Source organism: Diorhabda sublineata, chromosome 3 (genome assembly GCF_026230105.1).
Source record: "Diorhabda sublineata isolate icDioSubl1.1 chromosome 3, icDioSubl1.1, whole genome shotgun sequence".
Taxonomy (NCBI): domain Eukaryota; kingdom Metazoa; phylum Arthropoda; class Insecta; order Coleoptera; family Chrysomelidae; genus Diorhabda; species Diorhabda sublineata.
Window position 1 is genome coordinate 24,712,996 of NC_079476.1, and position 24,613 is coordinate 24,737,608.

The following is a 24,613-nucleotide window of genomic DNA, read 5'->3' on the forward strand; positions in this document are numbered from 1 at the left end:
TCTGTTTCGCTATTAGATCAACATTATTCTCGCTCACATTTTTGTTAATTTTCTGTAGTGGGCTGGTACCCCTGACTAACAGTTTCATTATGACAGTTGACTACAAAGTAAATGTAATCATTTACTTTGTAGTCACTCTCTATTTATGACGGTAGAAGCCACGTTTCGTGGTGTAGATTGAAGTTATTCACCCTACATTCCGCTTACAAGTTTAGTTTTTTTCTGACTTAAGCACACTTTCAAATTCAAATAATATTTCCAAAACCAACTGTCAAACATGAATCACTGCTACCAACTGACCACCTACGTTACGGCGAAATTTCCCTAATGTATATGTATAACAATTTTTCTATAAATGATGTGAATTTGATACTAAAAACCAGATTAAAATTTAAAATTCTAACGTGTTAAAGTTAAGATAGTAATAAAACGACTTTTTTGCCAAATCTCAACTCAAAATATCAACAATAACCGAGAAATTATGTCTTACAAATTACCACAATCACAATCGTTTCGTTATGAATATTTAAATTATTTACTGCCTTCACCTTCAACTGTTTCGTCAGTACTAATTGTCTTTTGTGAATTAGGATCGATATAGTGCTGGTTGGGATCGTTTGGATCTATTTCATATTGCTGATTAGGATCGTATTGCAAATTAGGATCATAATGTTGATCATATTGATTCGGATCGTATTGTTCATTAGGATCATATTGTTGATTAGGATCATACTGTTGATTAGGATCATACTGTTGGTTAGGATCATACTGTTGGTTAGGATCGTACTGTTGATTGAGATCGTACTGTTGATTGGGATCGTATTGAGTAGTATCGTATTGATTCGGGTCGTACTGTTGATTTGGATCATACTGAAACTGATTTTCTGAACCTTCAGTTGGGTACTCGTAAGCTGGTTCTGAATGTTCTTGATTTGTTTGTACTTGTATTTCATCTTGACTGTTTTGTCTAGACGAAATTATCGTGGGATTCTTATTGGAAGTATTCATATTGGTCGGGGAAGATTTTTGTGGCGTCTCTGTTGTTGTTGTTGTTTCAACAGGTTCAGTTGGTTTGGTTGGCGGTGGCGGGGAGTTAACTGTTTGTTGAGGATTTCGTAGTTGTGGAGATCTTTCAACGCTTGTTGGAGTATGATGTTCATCTGTGGAACGATTTTTTTATAAAAATAATACAAATAAGTCAATAATAAACAGTGCAGTGATAATAAAATTTCAATCGTGCGTAGTTTAGAAACGAGGTTACATTTCGTTTTATTATAAAAATTGAATAATTTTTTTATATATTTGATATGTTTTAAAGAAATCTAACAATACAGGATTTAAAAATTCAGGGAGATAGCTTCACTACGGCATAATTAAGTCTTCTTTTATCATTTTCTTTTCAATTTATCTTTAATCTTCTTCCATTTAACAATTTACTGGAGAATTTTCAAGATATACCAAGATACTAGTTCTTGGGCTACTAACGCTTCACGACTAACTTTTTCTACGGCATGCACAAAACTATTAACTAAATGTTCCAGATTTTCGATAAAGAATGAGAAATTATTAATATATATAATCTTTAAATCTTTAAATTTATAATCTTCCTAATAAAGTTTCATTAACATTGAAAATATTTTAATATAAAATTTTGAATATTTGAAACACCCCATCTAAATATCAAAAAGACAATTCAAGATAATGGCTAAAATACCCATCAAGTAAATTTAATATTCAATGTATAGATTCGATTATTTCATCAAATCGATAATTTTATTTCGAAACTATATCTCACTAAGCAGTTCGATATTACATTAATCGATTCGATAAAACGTTCCGTGTAAACGGACTGTTAGTTAACATTCGAGAGTACATTTAGAGTACACTTATTGATGATCCGCCGCTATTTATATATTAATTTTGAAATTTTAACCACGACAAAAACAGAATGGATCTATAAAGTACTATATTTATTAATTTAGCCTTTACTGATGTAAATAACTATTTATTTAAAGTGTTTTTTGCTTATAACTCAATTCAGATTTTATTAGAATTGATATTGTATAAATTAGGGTTATGTATGAGTATTATAAATTATCTCAAACTTTATCGAAGCGCTATAAACTTAAATGAAGGTACAAATTGTAATTACTAAAGCATTTTTGTACCTTTAGAATTAGACGTTGAATAATAAGACTGACTAAACTTATTTCTTAAGTATTCTAGGTTAGTTTGTAGTTCCCGTATTTCCTCCCTATAAACAACACACTTTTTAGATAAAAACACGCAGTATAACTACCTGTCTATCATCCTTATTTTCAACTTGTCCGTTCGATAATTGCTTCAGGTATTTCCAAACATTTTCTAATCTTATCATAAGTTCAACGTTATTGATTCGTAAATTTGCTCTGTCGATTCTAAGCAAAGAATTTTTTTTAAATACATTGAACTAAGGATGAAATCGAAGGTATCTTCATTAGTTTTTGTGAATATTTGTAGATTATTACAACTAAAAAAATGTGTTCTTGATAACCTGAAGATGGTTTACAAATTTATCTACAAATATCACAATGTAAACTACACTCATGAGCAAAAAAATTTACTCAGACCATACCCCCGCAATCGTAAGTCACTGACAAAGAAACCGAATTCGAAATTGTATTTTTCTTAGTAAAATATTGAATCTTGAATAGTATTAGTTATGATATGCTTGTTTATGACAAGAATTCTACCTAAAAATTGTCACAATAAGTGCAAGTGCGCTGAACATGATTCAGTCTGCTGTCTGCAACAAAAGCTCAGAGAAACGCGAAGAGTGATTATGAGTGGCTGGACAGTCAGAAGAAGACTTAAAACAACTAACCTTGAACTAGCTACTGGCCCCAACTTAACCCCAGCTCACCTAGCAGTCCGTCTACGATTTACCAAAGACCACTGACGTACAATGGGGCTTCGTTCTTTTCTCAAACGAAAGTAGGGTGTGCCTGAGTGGTAGCGATAGAAGAGGACGAGTCTACAGAAGATTCACGTAGTGTTGCATAAAAAAACGTGGCTTTTGGAGGAGGTTTCTGGATGGTTTGGACGGGCAATTCACTTAAAGCAAATACCGAGTTGATTTTTATTGAAATTGGAGATGGAGCGGGGAAATTAGCGGCGAACCGATACATAGAACAAATTTTAGGGTTTCACGTCGTTTTTTATGCTAGTTTCATCGACGGAAACTTCATCCTGACGCAGGATAATGAAGGTTCCGTACGGCAGTATTTACAGGATCTCGAAATTGCCGCTATGGATTGACCAGAGCGTATCCCGGTCTTAAATTCTACAGAGAATTTAAGCGATGAACTTGAGGGCTAGAAATCCTGCATCAGCCACGAAATCCAATCTCAAAACGACGCTCACTGAAGAATGGGATAGCATTGAACAAGAAATTTATTCGATCCATGAAAAAACGTTTTTATTAGGGTCAAGGATACTAAATTTTGATAGGTTTTGACGAATGTTGTATTTCCTTAACCGTTAATTATAACCCGTTTTTCATTGCTTAAGATTTTTTTTCGTTTGATATATTTTTCTTTACCAAAAAGATAATTCAATAACAACATAGAACACTTCTTATAGAGCTAATACTAATGGGTCTAAGATGCTAAAATCAGAAAAAGAATGAAAGCTACAGACTTTTAGCGAGCTTGCAACTTGAGTTGATTTTTTTGCTCACGATTTTATTTTATCTTGATCACTTTTTATCAAATTCTCTTTGGAAAAACTTTGTTTTACATATTTAGATTTCACTACTAAATAAGATGTTCAAATATTGTCGAAAAAACAGTGGCAATTTGCACATCTTATTTAGCGACACATACCAGGCTGCAAAAAAGATGAAGTATTATTTACATGAAAAGATACCAAATTTTAATGAGAAATTTATAGTTTTTGTTTAGTTTTTTCAAAGAGACATGTTTATTTCTAAACACCGACAACAATTTATCTCTACTATAAATAAATTGGTCATCTAAACTAACCTTACGAGGTTTGGGTACCACTTTAACACTGATATCGACTTTAATCGGGTCCTTGCGTTTGGTTGGTCGGACTGATGGCGAATCTGACCCTCTTTTGGGATTTGCCTGGTCCGTCCCTACCAAACACAAGTTAATTGTTACTTATTATCAGTATACAAATCTATTATTATTAGATTCAGGAGAAAATACATAAAACCTATAAAATTATGATGATAATTGAATAACTACATTCATTCTCATCATTTTCATTATCAATTTATTGCTTAAATAAAAAAATTATTACGAAATCTCATATTTATTTAAGCCTCGAAGCCGTCCCTGTCTACTGGAATATTTCAAGTGTATAAATTTTGGTGAAAGCGCAGTGTAAATTTTCCCATATAAATAGATTTATGTTTTTTTTTCAAATTTTGGTTAAAAAAATAATTTTGACTTTTAACGAATTAATAAAATGTGAGATTACGCTATGTTAGATATGACAAAAATAGATTCGAGATTTTACAACTTTTTATATTTTTTACACTGTTGAATTAAAAAATTGATTACTGGAAATCTCTGTTGTTTTTGCAAATACATTAAAATGATTTAAGACGATTCTATGGGAAAATTCGATTTCTACAATTTTTACTTCAAACCTTTTTTCTTATTTTCTAATGTTTTTGAGGTAATTTCAAATATATCTATTTCTATTATATCAATAAACATTTAAAAAAACAGGCATGGCAATTTTTTGAATTGCAACTTTTAGTGACTCGTTCCTGGTTTGTAGAAGAAAAATCTCGAACTTGATCGTATATTCTCCTGAAGTGACGATTGTTGAATGAAATTTTTATTTAAAAAAAATTGTCAAGATGCTTACTTATGTTTTATAGTCGTATCTTCCAGTTTTTGAGTAAGAGCCTGACACTCGGAGGACAATTTTTCCATGAGTTGATTCTGGGAGTAGATCATGCCTTCTAATTCGGTTACAGTAGCCGCTGGAAAACATCAATGGATCTTTAAGATGGTGTTTTCGACATCTAACCAACTCTAACCTTCGCATAGACATTTTTATATCATCATACCAAGATTGCTGTGGAAAACTACAAGATCAAACAACGTGGAAATTCTAATTTGATAAAAAAAATGAAATTTCAACAGCAGTTCTGGTTATTTTTATAAAAATGTCTCTGCAATGTAGCCGGTTATACGGATTTTTCGTGTTATCTAACGATATTGTCTATTTTTTCGGTTTAGGTAGATGAAAACGCCATTTTATTTTTTATTTAACTCTCCCAGATCAACTCATGGTAAAATATACTAGCACAATTATTACTATATAAATTACTTAACAGAATATTTTGATTTTTTTGTCTTATCTCCTGTAATAAATTGTTGTAAACTTAAATAAAGATTTGATCTTCATCTACTTCCAACTCTCCCTTTGATTGAGACATAAATTCAAAATCCTGTATATATTTTTGCGATTGAACTATGATTTGATTCAAATTTACAACGCAATATACCTAGTGTACACAAAAATCTTACCATGTTTGTTTTCCATATCGTGTATCAATGAGCTCAACTCCTTTTCTCTGTCTTCCATTTTCGGAGTTGGTGGGGGTAATGCAACAATTTCACCACCTCTTGGGGTTCTAGGAGTGTTATTTCTCTCTTCCGATAAAGCTGTATTCAAAGCAATCTAAAAATTTCATTATAATCAATTACATTTAGTTAGTAAAAGAGTATGTTACCTCTTTTTCTAGAGACGCTATTTGTTCTGACAATCTGATATTTTCCCTTCTGCTATGTATGAGATCAGCGTCAGCTCTGTCCAATCTTTGTCTTAATGATTGGAGCTCAGCCTGCAAACGTACTATCTCTTGCTTGAACTGACGTTCGCTTCTTTCGTTCGCCATTTGTAAGGTAGCGATTTGTTGTTCTAGAGCACTTTTTTCTGCACCACTTACACCGATGTCGGACTGTAAGTTAACTAAAAATGAAAAGAGTGATTTAGAAAAATATTAGCTCAATTTTTGCACAAATGTCAGACGTTTTAGGCCATCTTTATACCAAGTAGCTTCTGTTAATTTTTACAGATCTAACTATGCCTTGTACGAAAATATATAGAGGTGGTAGATTCAGCTAGACATTCATTGGAGCTTCGAAATTTATTCTTAGAGCACACGGTACATAGATAAATAGTTTTTCAGTGTCACTTGGTATTTTGAGAGCCCCTATTCGCTGGGTTCTTGTCCACTACACCATCAACTCAAGTTATAATTGTGGTAACAAGCATGTGTATACTGAAGAGGTCATTGAGTCCCGTTGAATTGATTTTTTCAATCTCTAGACGGTTCTATACATGACAGTGCAAATTATTTAGTGAAATTGACCACGCGTCTTCTGAGCGTTGACTATAACTATAGTTTTTAAAAAAATGGGATTCTAAAACGATGTTGCAAAAAACGTTTTGGATACCTACCTGATTATCTATAATTTATGACCGTATAAAAAAATTCTATTATCTTAAAAATACTTACTGATTTTATTTTGCATATCTTTACGTAGTTCATCAATGAGTGCTTGCTTCTGAGCGACATCTCTTCGCAAATCCGAATTTTCTCTTCTTTGTTTGTCCAATTCCAATTGCAACTTGTTCGTACTTTCCCACTGGACTCCCAATTCAGCCGTTAGTTGCTCGATTTGTTGGGTATACCTTCTTTCAACGGCTGATCTTTCATCCGTTATTCTTCTACCCTACAATAATCTGTTATATGATTGGTTTACGTATACGTATAAGTAGCAAATAAGGAACTGAAAAGTGATTTTCTATAGGAGTAAGATACAAGAAACATATTTCATTATATTCAAGCTCTATACCAAAATGATTAACTAATACAGTTTCACAAAAACTTCTAATTCTATACAAGCCAAGTCCATTTGCAGTATTGCTCGCTCATTTGGAGCTCGGTTCCAAAACGTACCCTTGAGATGCTCGACTCAATACAGAAACGAACACTTCGACTTATAGGCGATCCTTAGAAGAAAGGTCGCTGACCTGACTCTGTTTTACCGATACTACCACGGCAGATGCTCTCGACAGGTAGACATGGTTCATGAGCACCAAGCTCGTCTACAGATGCCCAGAAAGTCGATTTATTTGGACTCCTTTCTTTGGAGCAATGCAAGCCTGTAGAATCAGCTACCAAGGCACGTCTTTCACTACAGAAGTTCAAGGCGTCTTCACCATTCGAACTAATCTAGTTGAGCTTGCTTTGGCAATATCTACTCGACAGGCAGACATGGTTCATGAGCACCGAGCTCGTCTACAGACACCCAGAAAGTCGATTTATTTGGACTCCTTTCTTTGGAGAAATGCAAGCCTGTGGAATTAGCTACCAAGGCACGTCTTTCCCTACAGAAGTTCATGGCATCTTCACCATTCGAACTAATTTTCTTAAGCTTGGTTCATGAGCACCAAACTCGTCTACAGATGCCCAGAAAGTCGATTTATTTGGACTCCTTTCTTTGGAGCAATGCAAGCCTGTGGAATCAGATACCAAGGCACGTCTTTCCTGAACATTACAATCTACAGAAGTTCAAGATTAATACCCATAGGCACCACTCGAATTACTGTTTGCTTTTTACATAAAAAAAAAACAAATTTGAAATAACTTAACCTCAAAATATTTATTCTGTTCCTACAAAGGAGTGAAATAATGTAAAGAAACAAGGAAATTATTGGAATTCGGATATTAGAACATGATTTGATGTAATATATGGATTTGATTCGTATGATTATTATTCTACCTGTTCTGCAATAGCATCTCTGAGCTTCATATGTTGTCTTTCTAGTTCATCTTTCAGTCGTCGAATTTCAGCTTCAGCTGCGTTTTTCTCGTATTGAGCTTGTTCTGCAACGTCTAAACTTCTTTTGACTTTATCTGTTGTATCGGTCTCTTTTTCTCGTAGGAGACTTAATGCGTTTTGTAATTTGTGAACAGTATCTTGCAAATTTTCTTTTTCTCTAAAGATGCAAAAATTATTGTTATAAATAGCAAGATTATTGAGAATATTAACAAAAAAATTATATAATTAGGCCTTTTAATGATAGCAACCCCTTCAATCCCACCAAATAGAAAATAAAATTGGGGGAAGTAAGATTTATTTTGAATGAGTTTTTCTCAGTGTATTGCTTGTGATAAAAACCTGAAAGTATCCAACAAAATTCTAAAATATGATCAAGAAACATTCACATGGAATATTAAGTGTCTTCTTTCAAGCATTTGACATAGTACATATATCATCAGATTATTGTTCTAAATCCCGTCAAATAGAAAATGAAATTAAGGGAATTATTTTGAATACGTTTTTCTCAGTGTATAGCTTGTAATAAAATAATTTTCCTGAATATATCCAACGCAATCTTGTAAAATGATTGAGGATGATTCTTATAGGAAATTAAGTGTTTTCACTGAAACATTTGACATGGTATATTATCAGATACTGGTCTCAAGTCCCACGGACTATAAAATAAAATTAAGGGAACTTAGAATTATTTTCAATAAGTTTTTCTCAGTGTATAGTTTGTAATAAAAGATTTTTCCTGAATATATATAACATAATTTTGAAAAATGATCGAGAAACATTTATATGGGGTATTAAGTGTTTTCTCTAAAGCATTTGACATGGTATATCATTAGATTCTGGTTTCAAGTCCCAAGAACTATAGAATAAAATTAAGAAAACTTAGAATTATTGAATGAGTTAAATACAATCATGAAATAAGATCGGGAACATTTTCATGGAATATTAAGTGTCTTCTTTGAGGCATTTGACATGGTATTTCATCAGATTATGGTTCTAAATCCCACCAAATAGAAAATAAAATTAAGGGAACTTAGAATTATTTTGAATACGTTTTTCTCAGTGTAATAAAAACATTTTCCTGAATATATCCAATACAATCTTGTAACATGATTGAAGAAGATTCTTATAGGAAATTGAGTGTTTCTCTAAAGCATTTGACATGTAATTTAACAAGTTCTTAACTATCAACTGATCATTAATTCTGTATAGAAATATGTACATTGTTAGGCTTCTAAAGGTACAGCATGTGATTTTATCCTTTGATTAATAACAAAAATTTATTAAAATTACCTTTGAACGTTTTCTAATTGTTTTTTGTAAGATTCATAACCGAAAGTATCCATAATAGTTCCATCGTTAATTTTCCTTTTGTACAATTCATTTTCGTCCTGCGCTTTTTTAAGTTCTATTTTCAATTGAGTCAACTGACCTTCTAATTCTGATATTCTGGATTCGAAAACAATCGAAGGCCCTTCAATTATTTTCGTTTTTCTTGTCTTTTTTGGAGATTTCAAAATCTACGATGCAATCCATATAAATTTACTGTTCTTACACTTTAAAAATTTGAAACCACTTTGTAGAATTTGATTGTGTATTGATATAGATAATATGGAGTTAAATAAACTTACATTTCTGTTTTCAATGTCAGTTTCTGTTTCAGTTTCAGTGTCCAAATGATCAAACACTGATTTAATCAATTTGGACTTTTGTTTCTCGTGTAGATTTTCGTTTTCACTGATGACATCTTTAACTTTGCTCAGTAGTGAAGATAATTCTTCCTAGAATGTTACAGCATTCAATTGGGAAAAAGAACCTTGTAGAATTCGTTAAAACATTAAGAAAAAAAACTAGAAATGTATAAAATTTTACCCGACAGAATCTAGATTCCTTTTCAAGTTGCTCAATATATTCTTCTTGGCGTTCTATGAAAGACATCAGCTCTGGTGGAGCATTGTTTTCTAATTTCGGTGGATCCCTAAGAATTGAAAAATTTTCAGCAATAAATCATGAATAGAAACTTTTATCCATGTTTGTAATTTTCAGTCTACATCAAATTGACTTTGTAGAAATTACAAAGACGCACAAAGACTAGAAAATTTAGAGGCCCTTCAGCAGCATTTTTATAACCAAAATCCTTTTATGGTTATATCTAATTGCCACATTATAGAATATTCTGAAAGACTTAAAAAAACTGCTCAAGAGGTGATTAAAATATTCACCAAAAAATTTTGCCAGTTAAGAATGAGTACAAATGAAGAAAATTAACACGTTGGCTGCCAACTACGAGATACGAGGTGTGGTTAATAAATAACGAGAGACTAACCTCTTCTGTACCCTTTCACAGACTCAAATCCTGTTCTTTTTAATGCAGATTTGATTCGTCACACGTTATTACCTTTTCTAATAAATATGAGTCATTTTCAATGAATCAATGTCAATACAAATATTTTGCGGGCTTGTTTTTGACGAAGTCCTCCGATAAACTGTTTTGTCTACAGACATGTGAAAATAAATAATTTAGGACCTTTCGTATTTGATGTTGCTGCTTGGGAATCACCGTCATTATCTTCAAATGCGGAATCAACTTCGGAGTTGACTTCATCACTTGAATTCTCAGAAGATTCTGTCGTTAATATTCTTGTTAAAAACCCCGTCAAATTCTAATTTGCGTTGTGCTGAATTTCATTTTGAATCAATGGTTTTTTCTTATCCAAATTGGGTTCTTGATAATTTATTTATAACAATAATTATTAAATAAAACAATTAAGAAAGTCCTGAATGTGGTGCACTCGATTATAATTTCTGAGACGCGTATCCATGATTCAGCTTCAGAAAAGTGACAGTTCGGAGAGTGTCTGTGTGCGTCTGCGCATGAACTAACTCGTTGTTGGCTTAAATGAAGAGATTTTTGTTACAAAAACCAATTACGAGATAATTCGTGAGAACTAAGAACTTTTTGATGATAACTATGTAATAGAATTAGAGTTTTTAATAATATAATGCGATTAAATCAAATTGTCATTTTTGACTAGATTTCTGAAAATGCCGTGGCAGTCAACGTGTTGAAAAGATTGACATATTAACTAGTACTGACGATAAAATGATAAAAATTGATTCGGGAGAGACTTACTGCAAATTTTTTTCAGTATCTGTGCTCAAAGGATAATGAGTCTTTAACGTTGGATAATAATAATACTTTCTAGGAGGCGCAGGATTGTAGTGATAATAATGTCTGCTCAATCTGGAATTTCTGCTTCCACCGCTCATTAAAGATTGATTATCAGTTTCTTCGCCAGCGCTGTCCAATTCTTTCAAAGGTCTTTTGATTGGAGTGTAACTCTCTGCGAGAAGAATTCGGAGACGACCAACGGCCTCGCGATAAGCCGTTTCCGCATAATCGGGTTTTCTTCTCCATTCCATTTTTGGGAGAGCCGATTTTCTGTAAGATTTCTAGATAATTACTCGTATATTATTTATAATCATCATTATCATTATTTTCATTGAAATTGTGACAATTTTGAAGATTCTTCAGTTAATTACTGTTGCAAGTAAATGTGGTAAGCCTGGATTTTGTTTTTGTTGAGAATTATTTCAGTAACCGTCAAAATATTGATTTTCTTCTATCACAGAAGTTCTCAATTGTTAATGCTTTTCATAATTAACAGAACAAATATCAAACATCTTAATTAGAAACATTAAATTAAAAAAAAAAAAACAATAATGTACCTATTGTCATGTCATTTTATTGTTAAATTCTAATTTTTGACAAATAAATTATAGTCCATTCACAAATAATGATTAGATATAGAGATATAATCATTATTTGCACAGAAAAATTCAAATATCTCAAATTTTAGGTATAGTGAATAGTTGGAAAAAAAGTATTGGTAGTACTTTCCAATACTCACATAAAATACAGGTTAATTCAATTGAAAAAACCGAGAAATTAAAGTATTAATATTTTGATTCGCCCTGTATCAGATACAATGAATATCAACGAAATAAATAATTTTTTAGAATTTTGACTACTATTCGAATGTTTTGGCCGTAACAAACCCTTATTGTTAAATTTCTCTTACATTGTACAGGGTATTGAATTTTTATAAAAAATTGGTTATAACTTGTTAAATACCCTGTAGAACATCACTTTTTAAATACCCCGTACACATCACAACTCTATATTATTGTAATGGAAAACTCAAGGTGATTCCAAATATGCAATAAAATATAGGGTGTTTCATTAAAAAAATGTAACTTTGATATGACACAGCATTCTGAAACACCCTGTAGGATTGTAAATAATTGTAAAATGTGAAGAATAAAGATGACTATGATCCCTCAAATTTTGAAATTGTCATCTCCAAGGATAACGGACTATCTCCGATATAATATTATTCAAATTTATCTGAATATTATATAATGTAATATAATTGTAGAAAATATATTTTACCTGGCAGTTTTTAAACAAGCACTTGCAGTAGGTATGAAAATCATCAAACTTATGCATCGTGATTTTCTTTGTTTGTATTCAACACTTTCACTAATTTCCAAGAAAATCAATACTTTAGCACGAAAATAACATTTTTATTAATATTTATAAAAAAGTAAATTTTTGATAAAAAAAATGGTCAGAAGAAAAATTAATCAACACTGTGGATCCGTATGGAAATATATATTTCTATGGTAACCATAAAATAAACCGTTTTGGTTACCAAGAAAAGTAAAATCAATTAATCAAATCACTTATCTTTTATTGTAATAGTCCAGTCGATTTAGCATTACTCCGAAAACGGTTGATTTCACAAAAAAATGCAAAAGACATTTTTTTATATACAAAAATTCAGCTTATTAGGAATTTTTTTCGCTGATTGGAGTTTTAAATGCATAAAATGACTGGACTATAAAAACGATTAAAGAATTTTGAATTAGATTAGTGAATTTTTTACTGAATTTTGAAATGAATAATAGCAAATCTGAACTTTATTGTTTTCCAGTATGAATCGAAAGTTGTTTAAACTATAGTCCATTCATACGAAACAATTTTACCTCAGTAAAATCAATAAAAATATAGTGAACCTTCATTAATCATACTTGTAATTAATCTAATTGATAATAGAATGAAATTTTGAACATAAATTTTGAAGTTCAAGCCTCATTTATCTAATATATAAAATTATCGTTTCGCCAAACAACTGGATCGATTTTTATAAAATTTTGTGTGGATATGTGGTAGATTTGAGCCAACATCATCTATTTTTCATACCTCTAATTTTTTTTTCATGACAAAAACAATCAACCCCTGTATTTTTAATAGCGATTTTTATCCTATTCTATCCACAGATCCGTAAGATGACAATCGAATATAATAAATCATCTATCTATGAATCAATCAGTTATCGCCGTTTGGTGTCTTCCGTTGTCACTTCTCAATAAAGTCCCTGTATAAGAAAATCTGGTCACGAGCTATAACGCACATGTGTAAGAGAGAGAAAACTTTATTTTCTCCTTTCAAGTAATTAATGACGCCCGCGCTTGCGCGCGGCGTCGGTCTGTCATGTCACATTGTCTTGCGAATGTAAACAAAACAGACCAGATTTATAATTGGCACGACTCTTGTTGTAATTATTTATGTCTATGAATGTTATATCCTTCATGAAATTTGAATATATACGCCAACATATTATGTCACAATAGTTAATAACATTGTTCGTTCATTTGAACAGATCACTGTTTCGCGCGCTTCTCTTATTAGAGACTCCATTAATGCCTTAGCTCGAGGCTAACCTATCGCGTGAACGATCGCCGTGTTCAGACATTTTCGAAAACATCACGGAGTAGGGATAAGAACGAAGCCGGCCTCCTCTCTCTCACTCTCTATACAATTTTATTTTTGAGACATAGGATATTGAAAGATGAAAAGAAACAACGATAAACCATACGGTAGTATTTGGTTATTTCATCCAGGTGATTTTAGACCCTGCTAATGTGACAATCAATAAGTCACAAGGGCAAACGTTGTCCGTTACTCAGATTTGGGTATAGAATGCGTTTCCTATATCTAACATGTTCTTGGAAAACCGTACAGTTTGCTTGGATTACCATAATTAGTAGTTAAAGTATGAATCAGTATTTCCGATGAATAGATTCATCAAAATTCAATTAACTGTAATGATAGTAGTATAGATATTAATTATGTTGGACAAACTAAGAGGTTGGTTAATGTCCGAATTAAAGAGCACATAGCTGATTTAAAATAATGTTTAAACAATAAATTGTTGGATGTATTTAAAAGATTGTTGAATTTATGAACAATTCAAATAAGGACGTTAGTGTGAAAATTTAGTATAAATATGTAAAATCCCTCACGCCAAAATAATTGGAGTATTGAGTTGAAATTTTTGGGAAGTGTTTTTGAAAATTAGTTGTAAGTGCATGCAACAAAATATATGAATTGTATCATCAAAATTATCATGTTTTCAATAATAAAATAATAAAAAGTTTGTTTAAGAAATTTTGAGACTGTAGCGGTTAATCAAAATCAATGTACTAGTGTCAAAAATAATATTGTTTTAAGTTGGAATTTCTGGAACCGTTGGGAATATTCATCTTGAACACTCTGTTTACACTACAGCAGCACTCACAATTACACTGTGTGATGCGCGTTTCGATAACCAAGTTATCGTCTTCAGAGATTTGGAAAATGACAGGTACCTTTCAGTCCCTGAAGACGATAACTTGGTTATCGAAACGCGCGTTGGACAGTGTACTAATAATGGAAAGAAATAAACAAGTAGAAACAATAGATATTAGTTATTTACGTGAGGTAATCAAAATTTTTTTGTCAACAGAAAACTTACTTCAATTTCTTTCTTTTTTCTGGCGACATTGCTGAAAAAGGCCTGTTGGAATAAATAGACCTGAGTGCACCCAATCTCGGTCTAACCAGATATCCGGTTGTGGGACGCTGTTTCTTATTATTACCAATTAAGGTACCGCTACCGTTGTACATCTTTCTTTCTACGAACCGCTAATACTAGTGGAGGCGGCGCGCAATATTTACCGCCTTTTATTAACTATCAATTGGAGGCGGAGGGAGGATTGGGTTGTTTGGATAGAAACGGCACGGATTTCTATATTTATACAGAGGACAACATACAAAGTATCAGCGATATTAGATAGTTTAAATCATGAAAAAATAGGAGGCAATTTTTTTTTCGAGCAGAAAAATCCCATTCGACGTATTCCAGTTCGGTAATTTCATGTTGTGGTTGATGGTTGGACGTAATAATGCCTGATGGACCAAACAAGTTTATGGTTCCGATATTATTGCAGGTATTTGATAGCCATCACCCTGTAGCTTTAATTTTATTTGTAGAATTACAAGAAGTGAAGAATTGAGGATTTGAAAATCGCAAAATTGTTATTTGCTGCTTTAAGTAAGCAGGAATAATATTTTCCAAAACAAGCACCAGCGAGGAAAATTACTAGCAAAGATTGCTCAGTATCTGGGTCTATCTAATGTTGAAGGAACTAGAGGATTGTTTCAGACGCTCGTCAGAGTCTCTCCTGGTAGATTCAGGATCGGACATTCTGAAAATAAAGCAACACGGAGGATGGAAATCAAACAGTGTAGCTGAAGGCTATATTGAGAGTTCAATAGAAAACATTCTGGGCCAAGCACCTAGTATACATGAAGATATCACAGCTTCAAATGAAATTAACAATAGACAAGAAGTTCAAGAGAATATTCACCCAGAAAATGGACTGTGTCTTTAATAATGATTTAAAATAATGAGTGAATTGTCAGTTTTTACAGTAATTAGTAAATTATTCTTAAATAGTTACGAAAGTTTTTACTTTTCATAACTGATATATGTTAAAGCATCGTTTGACTAAGGGTATAGATCTAAAAAGAGACAATGTTGAAATATAAAAATGATTATGAAAAAAAAATGTTTGGTCGGAAATTCTCGTATTAAAATAAAAGTTCGCGTGAATACATTTTATAAATTCAAAGGGATATTCCCTTTGTAATTTCAGTATATATCTTCTTAATGTTACAATCTCGTTCGTGTTGATAGAAATTCCGTTAACACGACAGGCACCGTCTAGCACCAGCTATTTCTACAAGTCTGGAAAAATAGTCATTTCTGCATGAATTTAATATAGATAAATATGAAAATTTTCTGATGGGAAAAAGGAATATCATAGGTGGAGTTAGTTATATATAAAATCTTCCCAATACAAACAGAAGTTGAAGATATCGAAGAAATAACCGAAAACGAAGATAAAAACGGCGAATATTTTCTATATAATTCCCTTCTTTTGTTAAACATTTTGTAATTTCTTCATTCCGTTCTTGTAGAACGAAAGTGATACTAAATCGCTTCTATCCAACTCCAACCCTATCATGTGGGAATTACAAGGCGATAAATCTGGATGTTCAAGTGTTTTCCAGATCATTTCCCTCAGTTTCTGCTGCGTTTCAGCTACTACGAGAGGCCTGGTTTTGTCGTGGAGTAGCAACACTTCGTAGATGAAAAGTTTTGATACTGAATCTGATGGTCTGATATCGAGATACTCTTCCAATCTCACATCTTTTTCTCTCCACTCTATAATTTTGCATGCTTTGATTGAAGGGTGTATTTATGCTTTTCTTTCTTTTTCAAAACAAACAATTGAGAAAAAAATACTGATTCTCATTCAGCTACCTTGGAATCCAACGAGATTTTTCTCGATCTAATTGTTTTCTGATATTTCCTAACCATTATGAAATGTCCATCCCTTTCGATAAGCTCACGAATACTTGCACAGTTTTCGTTCACGTCCTCTAACCAAAACTTCATTGTTTACTAAAAAGGCCCCGAATTCGGCGAACAGTCTGGGTGAAATTAGACTTCCATTGTACATCTAATTTCGATAGACGATTGCGAAGTGCCAGAAATTTGTACTTGTTTATTGAGGATGGCCAGTGATCAAAAATTTTGATTCAAGTTGATGGGGCATTTCATTTTTTCTGAAATCTTGGAACTTTGGATAATTTTAAAAAAACTGTGATGGTAAAAGTCATACTACCAAGAATAGGAACACTACTCTGTCGATGTAAAGCTACTCAAGCTACTTTGAAAGGATTCAAAGTTTTGAACAGTGACCTAGATTATTTAAAAAACAAATTGAAGCAAATGAAACTGCAGAGGGTCTCATTATGTCCAGCACTAGCAGCAAAAGGTAAACAGTAAAATTACTAAACCCGAATAAATGATTTATTTTAATGATTTTATAGTGAGTGAAATCCATGGCGAATTCAATTTAATTTCATAACAACGTCACAGTGGGTTTCAAATACTCGGATTCGTTCAAGTTTCTAGGAAAATCTTTCTTAAGATCAGCTATAATATAAGCAACCGACGCCCATAAAGCTACAGATTTATCTAAAGCTTCAGGATCCAGAACGTCCATTGTATCAGCCGAAGAATGATGAAACCAAAAGTATTTTTCATTTTTATTCATCAAACTTGCAGTTGGTATTATGTCTTTCCATATTGTGATATCCGATCCTACTCCTTGTGATGATCTTTTGGTAGTTGTTGCGTTTATTGAAGATAATAGACTGAAAATAAAACATTTCTTGAATTCTACTTTATCTGTTATAAAAAAATGTTAAACTTTGTGATGGTAATGTCAGATATCTTTCATATTACCTCAATATTTCTTCTAAGATACATCCCCCTTCGATTCCAGCTACATATTCTATCCCCAGAGGGGTGAATGTACCCTCATCAGATTCCATTACAAATATAAAATTATCCAATTCGTTTTGATGAGTTTGGTTGTAAGCTTGTACACCTATTAAACCTGGTTCTTCGGCTGTCCATAAAACAGCCCTCATCGTTCTTTTAGGTCTCAAACCTAGTGCCTTGAGTACTACTAAGGAATACCAAGAAATGAAAGCACCACCACCGTCATCCATGGCTCCAACACCAACGTCCCAACTATCCAGGTGTCCGGAAATTAGTACAATCTTTTCGGGATGTTTAGTACCCGTTAGTTCAGCGACTGTGTTGCGGGATATTGTTGGGTCTAAATTTTCGGTTTGAACATTAAGTTCCAAAACAATAGTTTCGTTCCTGTCCTAGAATACATATGTTTGGTATATGATGTACAGTAAATTTACGGTTTATTGCAGTACCTGATATCTCTGAAACATTCTAGCATCTTCAATAGTGATACAGACCGCCGGGATTTTTTTTATATTATCGTCGTAATTTGTTTGTCCTGTGTGAAGACTGGCAAGGGAAAAGGGAGTCACAGATCTTATTAAAACGGCGACTGCTCCAAGCTGTGCAGCTTTAATCGGCCCTTGACTTCTGTAAAATAAATCAGATGAAGTATACAGATTTTACTTTGATATTTGAGTAACTCGACTTTCTTTGTTTTTGATTTTAATCATTTAAACGTTATTAATAGATAATAAGCGTAATTTTCCGTATCAAAATTAGTTTCTAAAGTTTTTGCATCATGAGTAGTTTAGAGATACAAGCTAAAAGATTGTAAAAAGGTATTATTTCTTTTTCTAATTGCGTATTTATGGGGATAATTTGAGAAAAATAAACGTTACTTTACCTGTATACAACTGAAATACCATATTGAACCCACTCATTATTAAAAACGATAATTCTTCCTTTGACTAATTCAGATTTGTTGTTCAGTTCATCGAAATCTTTAACGACCAATAGTTCTGCTTTAACACCTTCTACTGGTGTGGATACAGAACCTCCTAAAGTTAATACTGGGATGTCAGTTTGGCGAGGTTGAAGCATTTTCGCCATTTGTTTACCTCTACAAATCAAACCAACTTTATTCATTTTGTAGTTATTGTGGAAAAAAGAAAAGAAAAAGACACAGCAAGTGATTTAAACAATTTTTTTCTTATCACTTATCAAATCTAATAAATACAAGACGTAAACCAGGTAACTACCTAACCAACGCGTCACGGCCGTTCTACTTGGAATAACAGAAGAACTACCTCCACAGGAATGGATCCTTTGCCATCAATTTGGATCCCGACACAAACATTCGAAGATACAACAATTTTACAGACTTACACAGAAAGGAAACAAAGCCCTGGAGAACAAAGAGTAATGCTCTGCTGTTTTTAGTGATATCGGATAGGCTTTTGACAGAGTCAAAAGTGTTCGAATTTAACGTTCGAACACTGCAGACCTGATTTTAAATTATGAGGATATAAGCGCTTCATTGTTCATGCAGGATCTAGTTTTGGAGACCTTGTTGCCAAGCACTATCAAAGAAAACTGCTTACAAATGGTTTGCAGAATTTCGTCATGCGTCCGTCAAATATAAATGTCAGTCAAAATCGATTTTCCTTTACTTAAATGCTGTGCGCAACATGCTTAAAGAAATGTGACTTGAAAACATTGATTTCCTTATCTTGATGTTGAAATGGATCCTTGGTTTTCCTTTTGGTAGTCTCTTTCATGACTTCTAGTTTTCTTAACTTAGTTAAATTACCTCTCCAAATGTTCTGAAGACAAAAGCAAATTTGTTTCAACCTAATTGTTGAAATGGAAGAACAAAAATCAATCAAATCATATCCGGGAATACTAATTGTGAAACTTTTACGTTGGACAAACAAGGTAAGTTATCTGAAGAAGGTAACTTGGCATCGAAGCATTTGTATCGAAAACAAAATTGATTACGAAGAATATTTTTTTTGGAATCATTACTACTAGCAACAATAAATAAAATTTGCATGTAAATCTTTACAAATCAATATAAATTCATTATATCACAGAAATTATTATTGCCTATGTTATCAATATTCGCAATATTCATCAAAAAAATTTTGTTCGTTTTAGTTTAGTTTAGTTTTAGTTAGTTCTTAAGAGATTTATAACTTTAAGCTTGACAGTAACTTCTTAAATATAAAGATAGTGATTTGCAATTCATCGAGTATCCTGTGTTGAGTATTTAAGGAGAAGAAGAGACTGTAGCCTCCAAGTAATTCGTTTATAATCCCATCTTGTCCTGGACTATTCAAATTGAGATCGGAAACTTATCAGGCAATCCTCGTATCGTATGTTTAGGATTACTTTGAGACGAATTTAATTTATTTAACTGACAAAAAGTTTTTGTGAGCATTTTGATTTGTTGTAGTTGTGTTAATACAGGAATAAATTCTTTTCTTGTGTATAATAATTTAAATTATGTTATCTTACCTAATCCAATGTGGAACTGAAACATTTTCACCATGTACATTTTCCAAATCGTATCCATCTTGTTGCATCAAATTCAATAAATAATCGATAGATTGTTCCAATATTTGACCACCAGCTTGTCTAGCTCCAAATTTATCGACGAAATCGGCCAGTTCTTTATATGTTTGTCCCTTGAATCGACCTTTAGTAGTTGCATCAATAATTTTATTGATAGTTTCTTGGTAGGAATGAATTTCGTTTACCAATTCCGAAGGTAAATTACATTCTTGTGATTTTGCTTTTGTAGTAGAGGCTAAAGTAACTAAACATATAGTTAAAAGTATCATTTTGAATAGAAATTGTTAAAGAGGAAGTTACATTTGTACTGATTATCTAAACAAGCTTACATCGTTTATCGTTATACTATCCATTATCGTTTTTAAACAGATGCGTAGATATTTTTTCATAATGAAGGATTCGAATAATTGAGAATCATCTTAGTTACGAGACAGATTGTTGTGATGATAAAAAAAAACAATCTTAGATCTTGAGATTATTGATTATATCACCACTCGATGTTCCTTTATTTATTCTCATAGATTTTGTACTTAATACAATATATTACGAGTTTATGCATCCTGGATATATTTTTCATTATTGCAATCTTCGAAAAACATTGTTAAATTCTACAACAAGAGTATAATGATGGATATTATTCACGAGGATGAAAATTACCACACGCAGCCTGAAAATACGTTGACATCGATTGTGGTCACATCAATTGCCCAATGGGACGTTCGATTTGACATAACTTCAAAGAAAAACTTATGTCACCTTTCCTGGAGATCAATTTACCATGAAAAATTTCACGAACTCGTAGCACAGATCTACTGGACGTGTGTGAAATTGAAGTTGGAACAATATTCTTTGGTTATAACTATTAAAGTTTTGCATCAGACGCTAAGTAATCGTCGAAGAACTGAACTATGCATCGCACTTCATCTTCAAAAAAATATAAGCCTTTAATTCCTCTCCCTGACATCTCAGTCCATACGATTACTTTGGGCGATTGCAAGGATTTCCGATGTTTGTGTTTAGGATTGGTTGCACTCCAGTAGCTTGAGATGAAAATAAGCTTCATCCGCAAACAAGATGTTGGTAAAGCTTTTGACCAGCATCTTGAGGGTTCAATTCTTAAATCAACTGAATTTTGCAGCTTTGTGTAAAATGCAAAATAAGGATACACATTTAAATCAAAAACATGCTTCCGAATAGACTGAATAGATGTCAGGCTCGACACGAACTGACATTGTCTACGTTTTCGAACCGTTCTAGACGATCTTGGACGCCCGGATTTTGATTTATCCAATGTTAATTCGATCTCTTTAAAACTCTCGATTCACTTTCCGCTGGCGCATCATTTATAGTCCGAGAGCCAGATGAAAATTTGGTTAATTATTTCTTCTCGATAGATAATTGGTGATATGCATCAGAAAATAGTATCATAAAGCCTTATGACCGTCAGCTGCGGCGCAGTGGGGGGGATGAGCGGATGTAACCTCACACGCTTGAAGAAAAAAATACATTCACTCATTTCCTCTCGGCTAAAAATTTATCAAGTTATAGCTAACCCAATATCTCAACAACAAAAAAAATCAGCTGGCTATAACATAGTGTATTGTTCGTCAGCTGATGGAAAAAAAATCTACAGTTTCAGTGATGTCCTCTCAAATAAAAATTTACCTGATGATAGCTTATATGTAACTATTGATAAATATATACGTCAGCTGGCTGTATCTAGGTGGAAAAATCGTCAGCTGATACTTTGAAGGTCGTTACATAGAAGTTAGCCAGTTGCATTTACTGACTATTTAAAGGAATCAGCTGACCAGGTTTCCCTCGAGTTACTGCTAGCTGATTTTTTTTATTTATCACAGAAGTATATTCATAATCAGCTCACAAATTTTCATGCGGGAGGAAATGACGTCTCTTTAATTATTCGGCATAGCACTCCAATATGAGTGTTGAGGTGAAACAATTATTTCGTATCAATACTTTTTAAACTTGTATGTATATAATCAAATAATTTTAAATATATTCCAATATTTAAATAATCAATTTGCTTAATATAAATTAACTAGTTACTTGATAAAAATATTTATTATAAAAAAAATATGAAAAATTACAATAAGAATGACAATGTTATTTAATCATTTTCGCTTTGGCTTGAGTCATAACCATCTCTCTCTGATCCATTGTCCAAGTCGCTGTCAGAGCTGTCTGCTCTAATATTTTCATCGTCAAATGTTACCTTTTTCGGGCTGGATAGTTATTTCATCAATCGATGTTGGCAACTGACTTCCAAAGAACCAGGTGAAATTATATTTATTATCGATTTCTTCCCAACCATAGTCTTCCGGATCATCAGAAGTTGGAACCTTCAAGTGTGCATTTGACCAAATTTTAGCAATGTAACATGCTCTTAAAAATTGCTGATATAGCTCTGATATGCAAGGTGGTAGAGAAGAGCCATCAATACCTTTTTTTAACTTGAATGTCTCAGTATCCAAGAAATTATATGTTTTTTCAAACAATGCTACTCTTGCCTCATTGACCTGTTTCAAACGATTTAATCCATACATATGGCAAACAAACTCTTCTATTTTCTCAAAAATATTGTCTCTATCCTCTAATGATTTTGACATTTGGATGAAACACTCGATGAAATCATTCGATTTAGCCATTATTGAAAACGGTAGTTTTTTTCCTTTTCGAAAAAAGGCCGGGTTAAAATCACACCCTGTGAATGCGTGAAATACCGGAACTGCTGCGCTCAAATCAGATCCTAAAGATTCATCTAATTGAGTAACGTTAATAAATCTTTGGGCTTTTCCAACTCCAACTTCCATGCAAATGTGGATATTTTCTGATAAATTAGCCATGTTAGCTAACATAATTATTAACACGTCAGTGTCGGAACAACGAATTGTCACGTTCGCATTAATATCAATGTTACAGACATGGAAAATCATTTTTGTATCCGCTTCGTCGTGAGCCGGGCACGAAAATTCTTCAACGCGAGTTTTTATAACTTTTGAGTCATCAACTATGAATCTAAAACAAGTGTCTGCACTCACATAAACAGTTTTATCCTTTATATACGGTCACATATAATCTTCTTCCCAATTTTCAATAAGAAACTGTACTAGTGCTTCCTTAAAATTTACGTTCTTCAGTTCAAGAGAAAAATCTTTTTTTCGCACTTGGTCAGGGCCTTCGATATGGAAGTTTGCTTGCTCCATGCCTCGTAGTTTGTGTTCTGTACCTTTTATTGATGGAAAAATTTATCTATTAAAGACAATGTATATTATCTTAGCTGTGGTTGCACATATCATTTGCAGTACTTTTTTTGAAATCTTTCCAAAGCTAAGAGGTACATCTTTCATCTGATGTAACATAAAATACCCGTCATACACTATAACATCTGTATTTTCTGGTGGCTCAGAATGTTCATACTTTTCTAATAGAGCCATTAATGCGGATTTTTGTGTTTTACACATAATGCCATCAAGGTGGAAGATAGACAGTGGTATCGGTGTTAAAGGATACGTGAGAACTTTATCTAAATCAAGTTCCTTTTTTAAAGAGATTTGAAGTAATTCTCCAAATAAATCACGTTGCATTCGCAGCTCCACGATTCCTCGAGCAACTGTAACTTTTTTTTTCTTCATCATATCTACGAAAGTATGACATTTTACCCTTGAAATAGCCTTCTCACATTGGTTTGGGTCATTTACACAACTGAGAATATAATTTTCTCGTTTTGTATTACCTTCTTTTTCAACATTGAGCAAGAAATTTTCAATATGCTGAGGTGCTCCTTCTCCAGTAGAAATGTTATGTAACTCTTGTTTATTTAAATTTTGTTTCTAGAATATTCTTTTCGTCTGACTACGTTTGCTCGTCTATTCTAAACGTACATTAGTCCCCTTCTTTTTTACTTCTAAAAACGTACTAACCCCCTCCAAGCGTACCTTAATATTGTCTATGCTATGCTGGCGTGTGTTGTTTGAATCTTTAAAAATAACAAGAGTAATTAAAGAGACGTCATTCCCTCCCGCATGAAAATTTGTGAGCTGATTATGAATATACTTCTGTGATAAATAAAAAAAATCAGCTAGCAGTAACTCGAGGGAAACCTGGTCAGCTGATGCCTTTAAATAGTCAGTAAATGCATCTGGCTAACTTCTATGTAACGACCTTCAAAGTATCAGCTGACGATTTTTCCACCTAGATACAGCCAGCTGACGTATATATTTATCAATAGTTACATATAAGCTATCATCAGGTAAATTTTTATTTGAGAGGACATCACTGAAACTGTAGATTTTTTTTCTATGATCGAGACATCAGCTGACGAACAATACACTATGTTATAGCCAGCTGATTTTTTTTTTGTTGGGATATTGGGTTAGCTATAACTTGATAAATTTTTTCTTCAAGCGTGGGAGCCTTAGCTGACGT

General features: G+C 32.7%; 2 protein-coding genes across 2 annotated transcripts; both read right to left on the reverse strand.

The window, feature by feature from the left end:
• Positions 1-531: 531 nt before the first annotated feature.
• LOC130441730 (serologically defined colon cancer antigen 8 homolog) lies at positions 532-14,883 on the reverse strand. The gene is made up of 12 exons (XM_056775512.1): positions 14,732-14,883; positions 11,008-11,313; positions 9,744-9,849; positions 9,503-9,652; positions 9,165-9,391; positions 7,815-8,031; positions 6,545-6,761; positions 5,756-5,994; positions 5,550-5,703; positions 4,882-4,999; positions 2,169-2,254; positions 532-1,160 (listed from the first exon to the last, which is right to left on the reverse strand). The coding sequence occupies exons 1-12, from the start codon at positions 14,881-14,883 to the stop codon at positions 532-534; spliced, it is 2,601 nt and encodes an 866-aa protein (XP_056631490.1).
• A 2,240-nt stretch (positions 14,884-17,123) lies between these two features.
• LOC130441290 (carboxypeptidase Q-like) lies at positions 17,124-20,534 on the reverse strand. The gene is made up of 5 exons (XM_056774896.1): positions 20,111-20,534; positions 18,498-18,713; positions 18,064-18,241; positions 17,576-18,006; positions 17,124-17,484 (listed from the first exon to the last, which is right to left on the reverse strand). The coding sequence occupies exons 1-5, from the start codon at positions 20,434-20,436 to the stop codon at positions 17,190-17,192; spliced, it is 1,446 nt and encodes a 481-aa protein (XP_056630874.1). The 5' UTR covers positions 20,437-20,534; the 3' UTR covers positions 17,124-17,189.
• Between the last annotated feature and the right edge of the window lie 4,079 nt (positions 20,535-24,613).

Bases quoted from the DNA above. Each gene is read 5' to 3' on its own strand.
- LOC130441290 (XM_056774896.1), bottom strand. From the start codon at position 20,436: ATGATACTTTTAACTATATGTTTAGTTACTTTAGCCTCTACTACAAAA. The intron at 18,714-20,110 runs GTAAGATAACAT...TTTGATTTGTAG, and splicing joins TCAGTTCCACATTGGATTAG to AGGTAAACAAATGGCGAAAA. The intron at 18,007-18,063 runs GTACTGCAATAA...TATGTATTCTAG, and splicing joins GAATGTTTCAGAGATATCAG to GACAGGAACGAAACTATTGT.
- LOC130441730 (XM_056775512.1), bottom strand. From the start codon at position 14,883: ATGTACAACGGTAGCGGTACCTTAATTGGTAATAATAAGAAACAGCGT. The intron at 6,762-7,814 runs GTAGAATAATAA...AGATTATTGTAG, and splicing joins GAGATGCTATTGCAGAACAG to GGTAGAAGAATAACGGATGA. The intron at 5,995-6,544 runs GTAAGTATTTTT...TTTCATTTTTAG, and splicing joins AGATATGCAAAATAAAATCA to TTAACTTACAGTCCGACATC.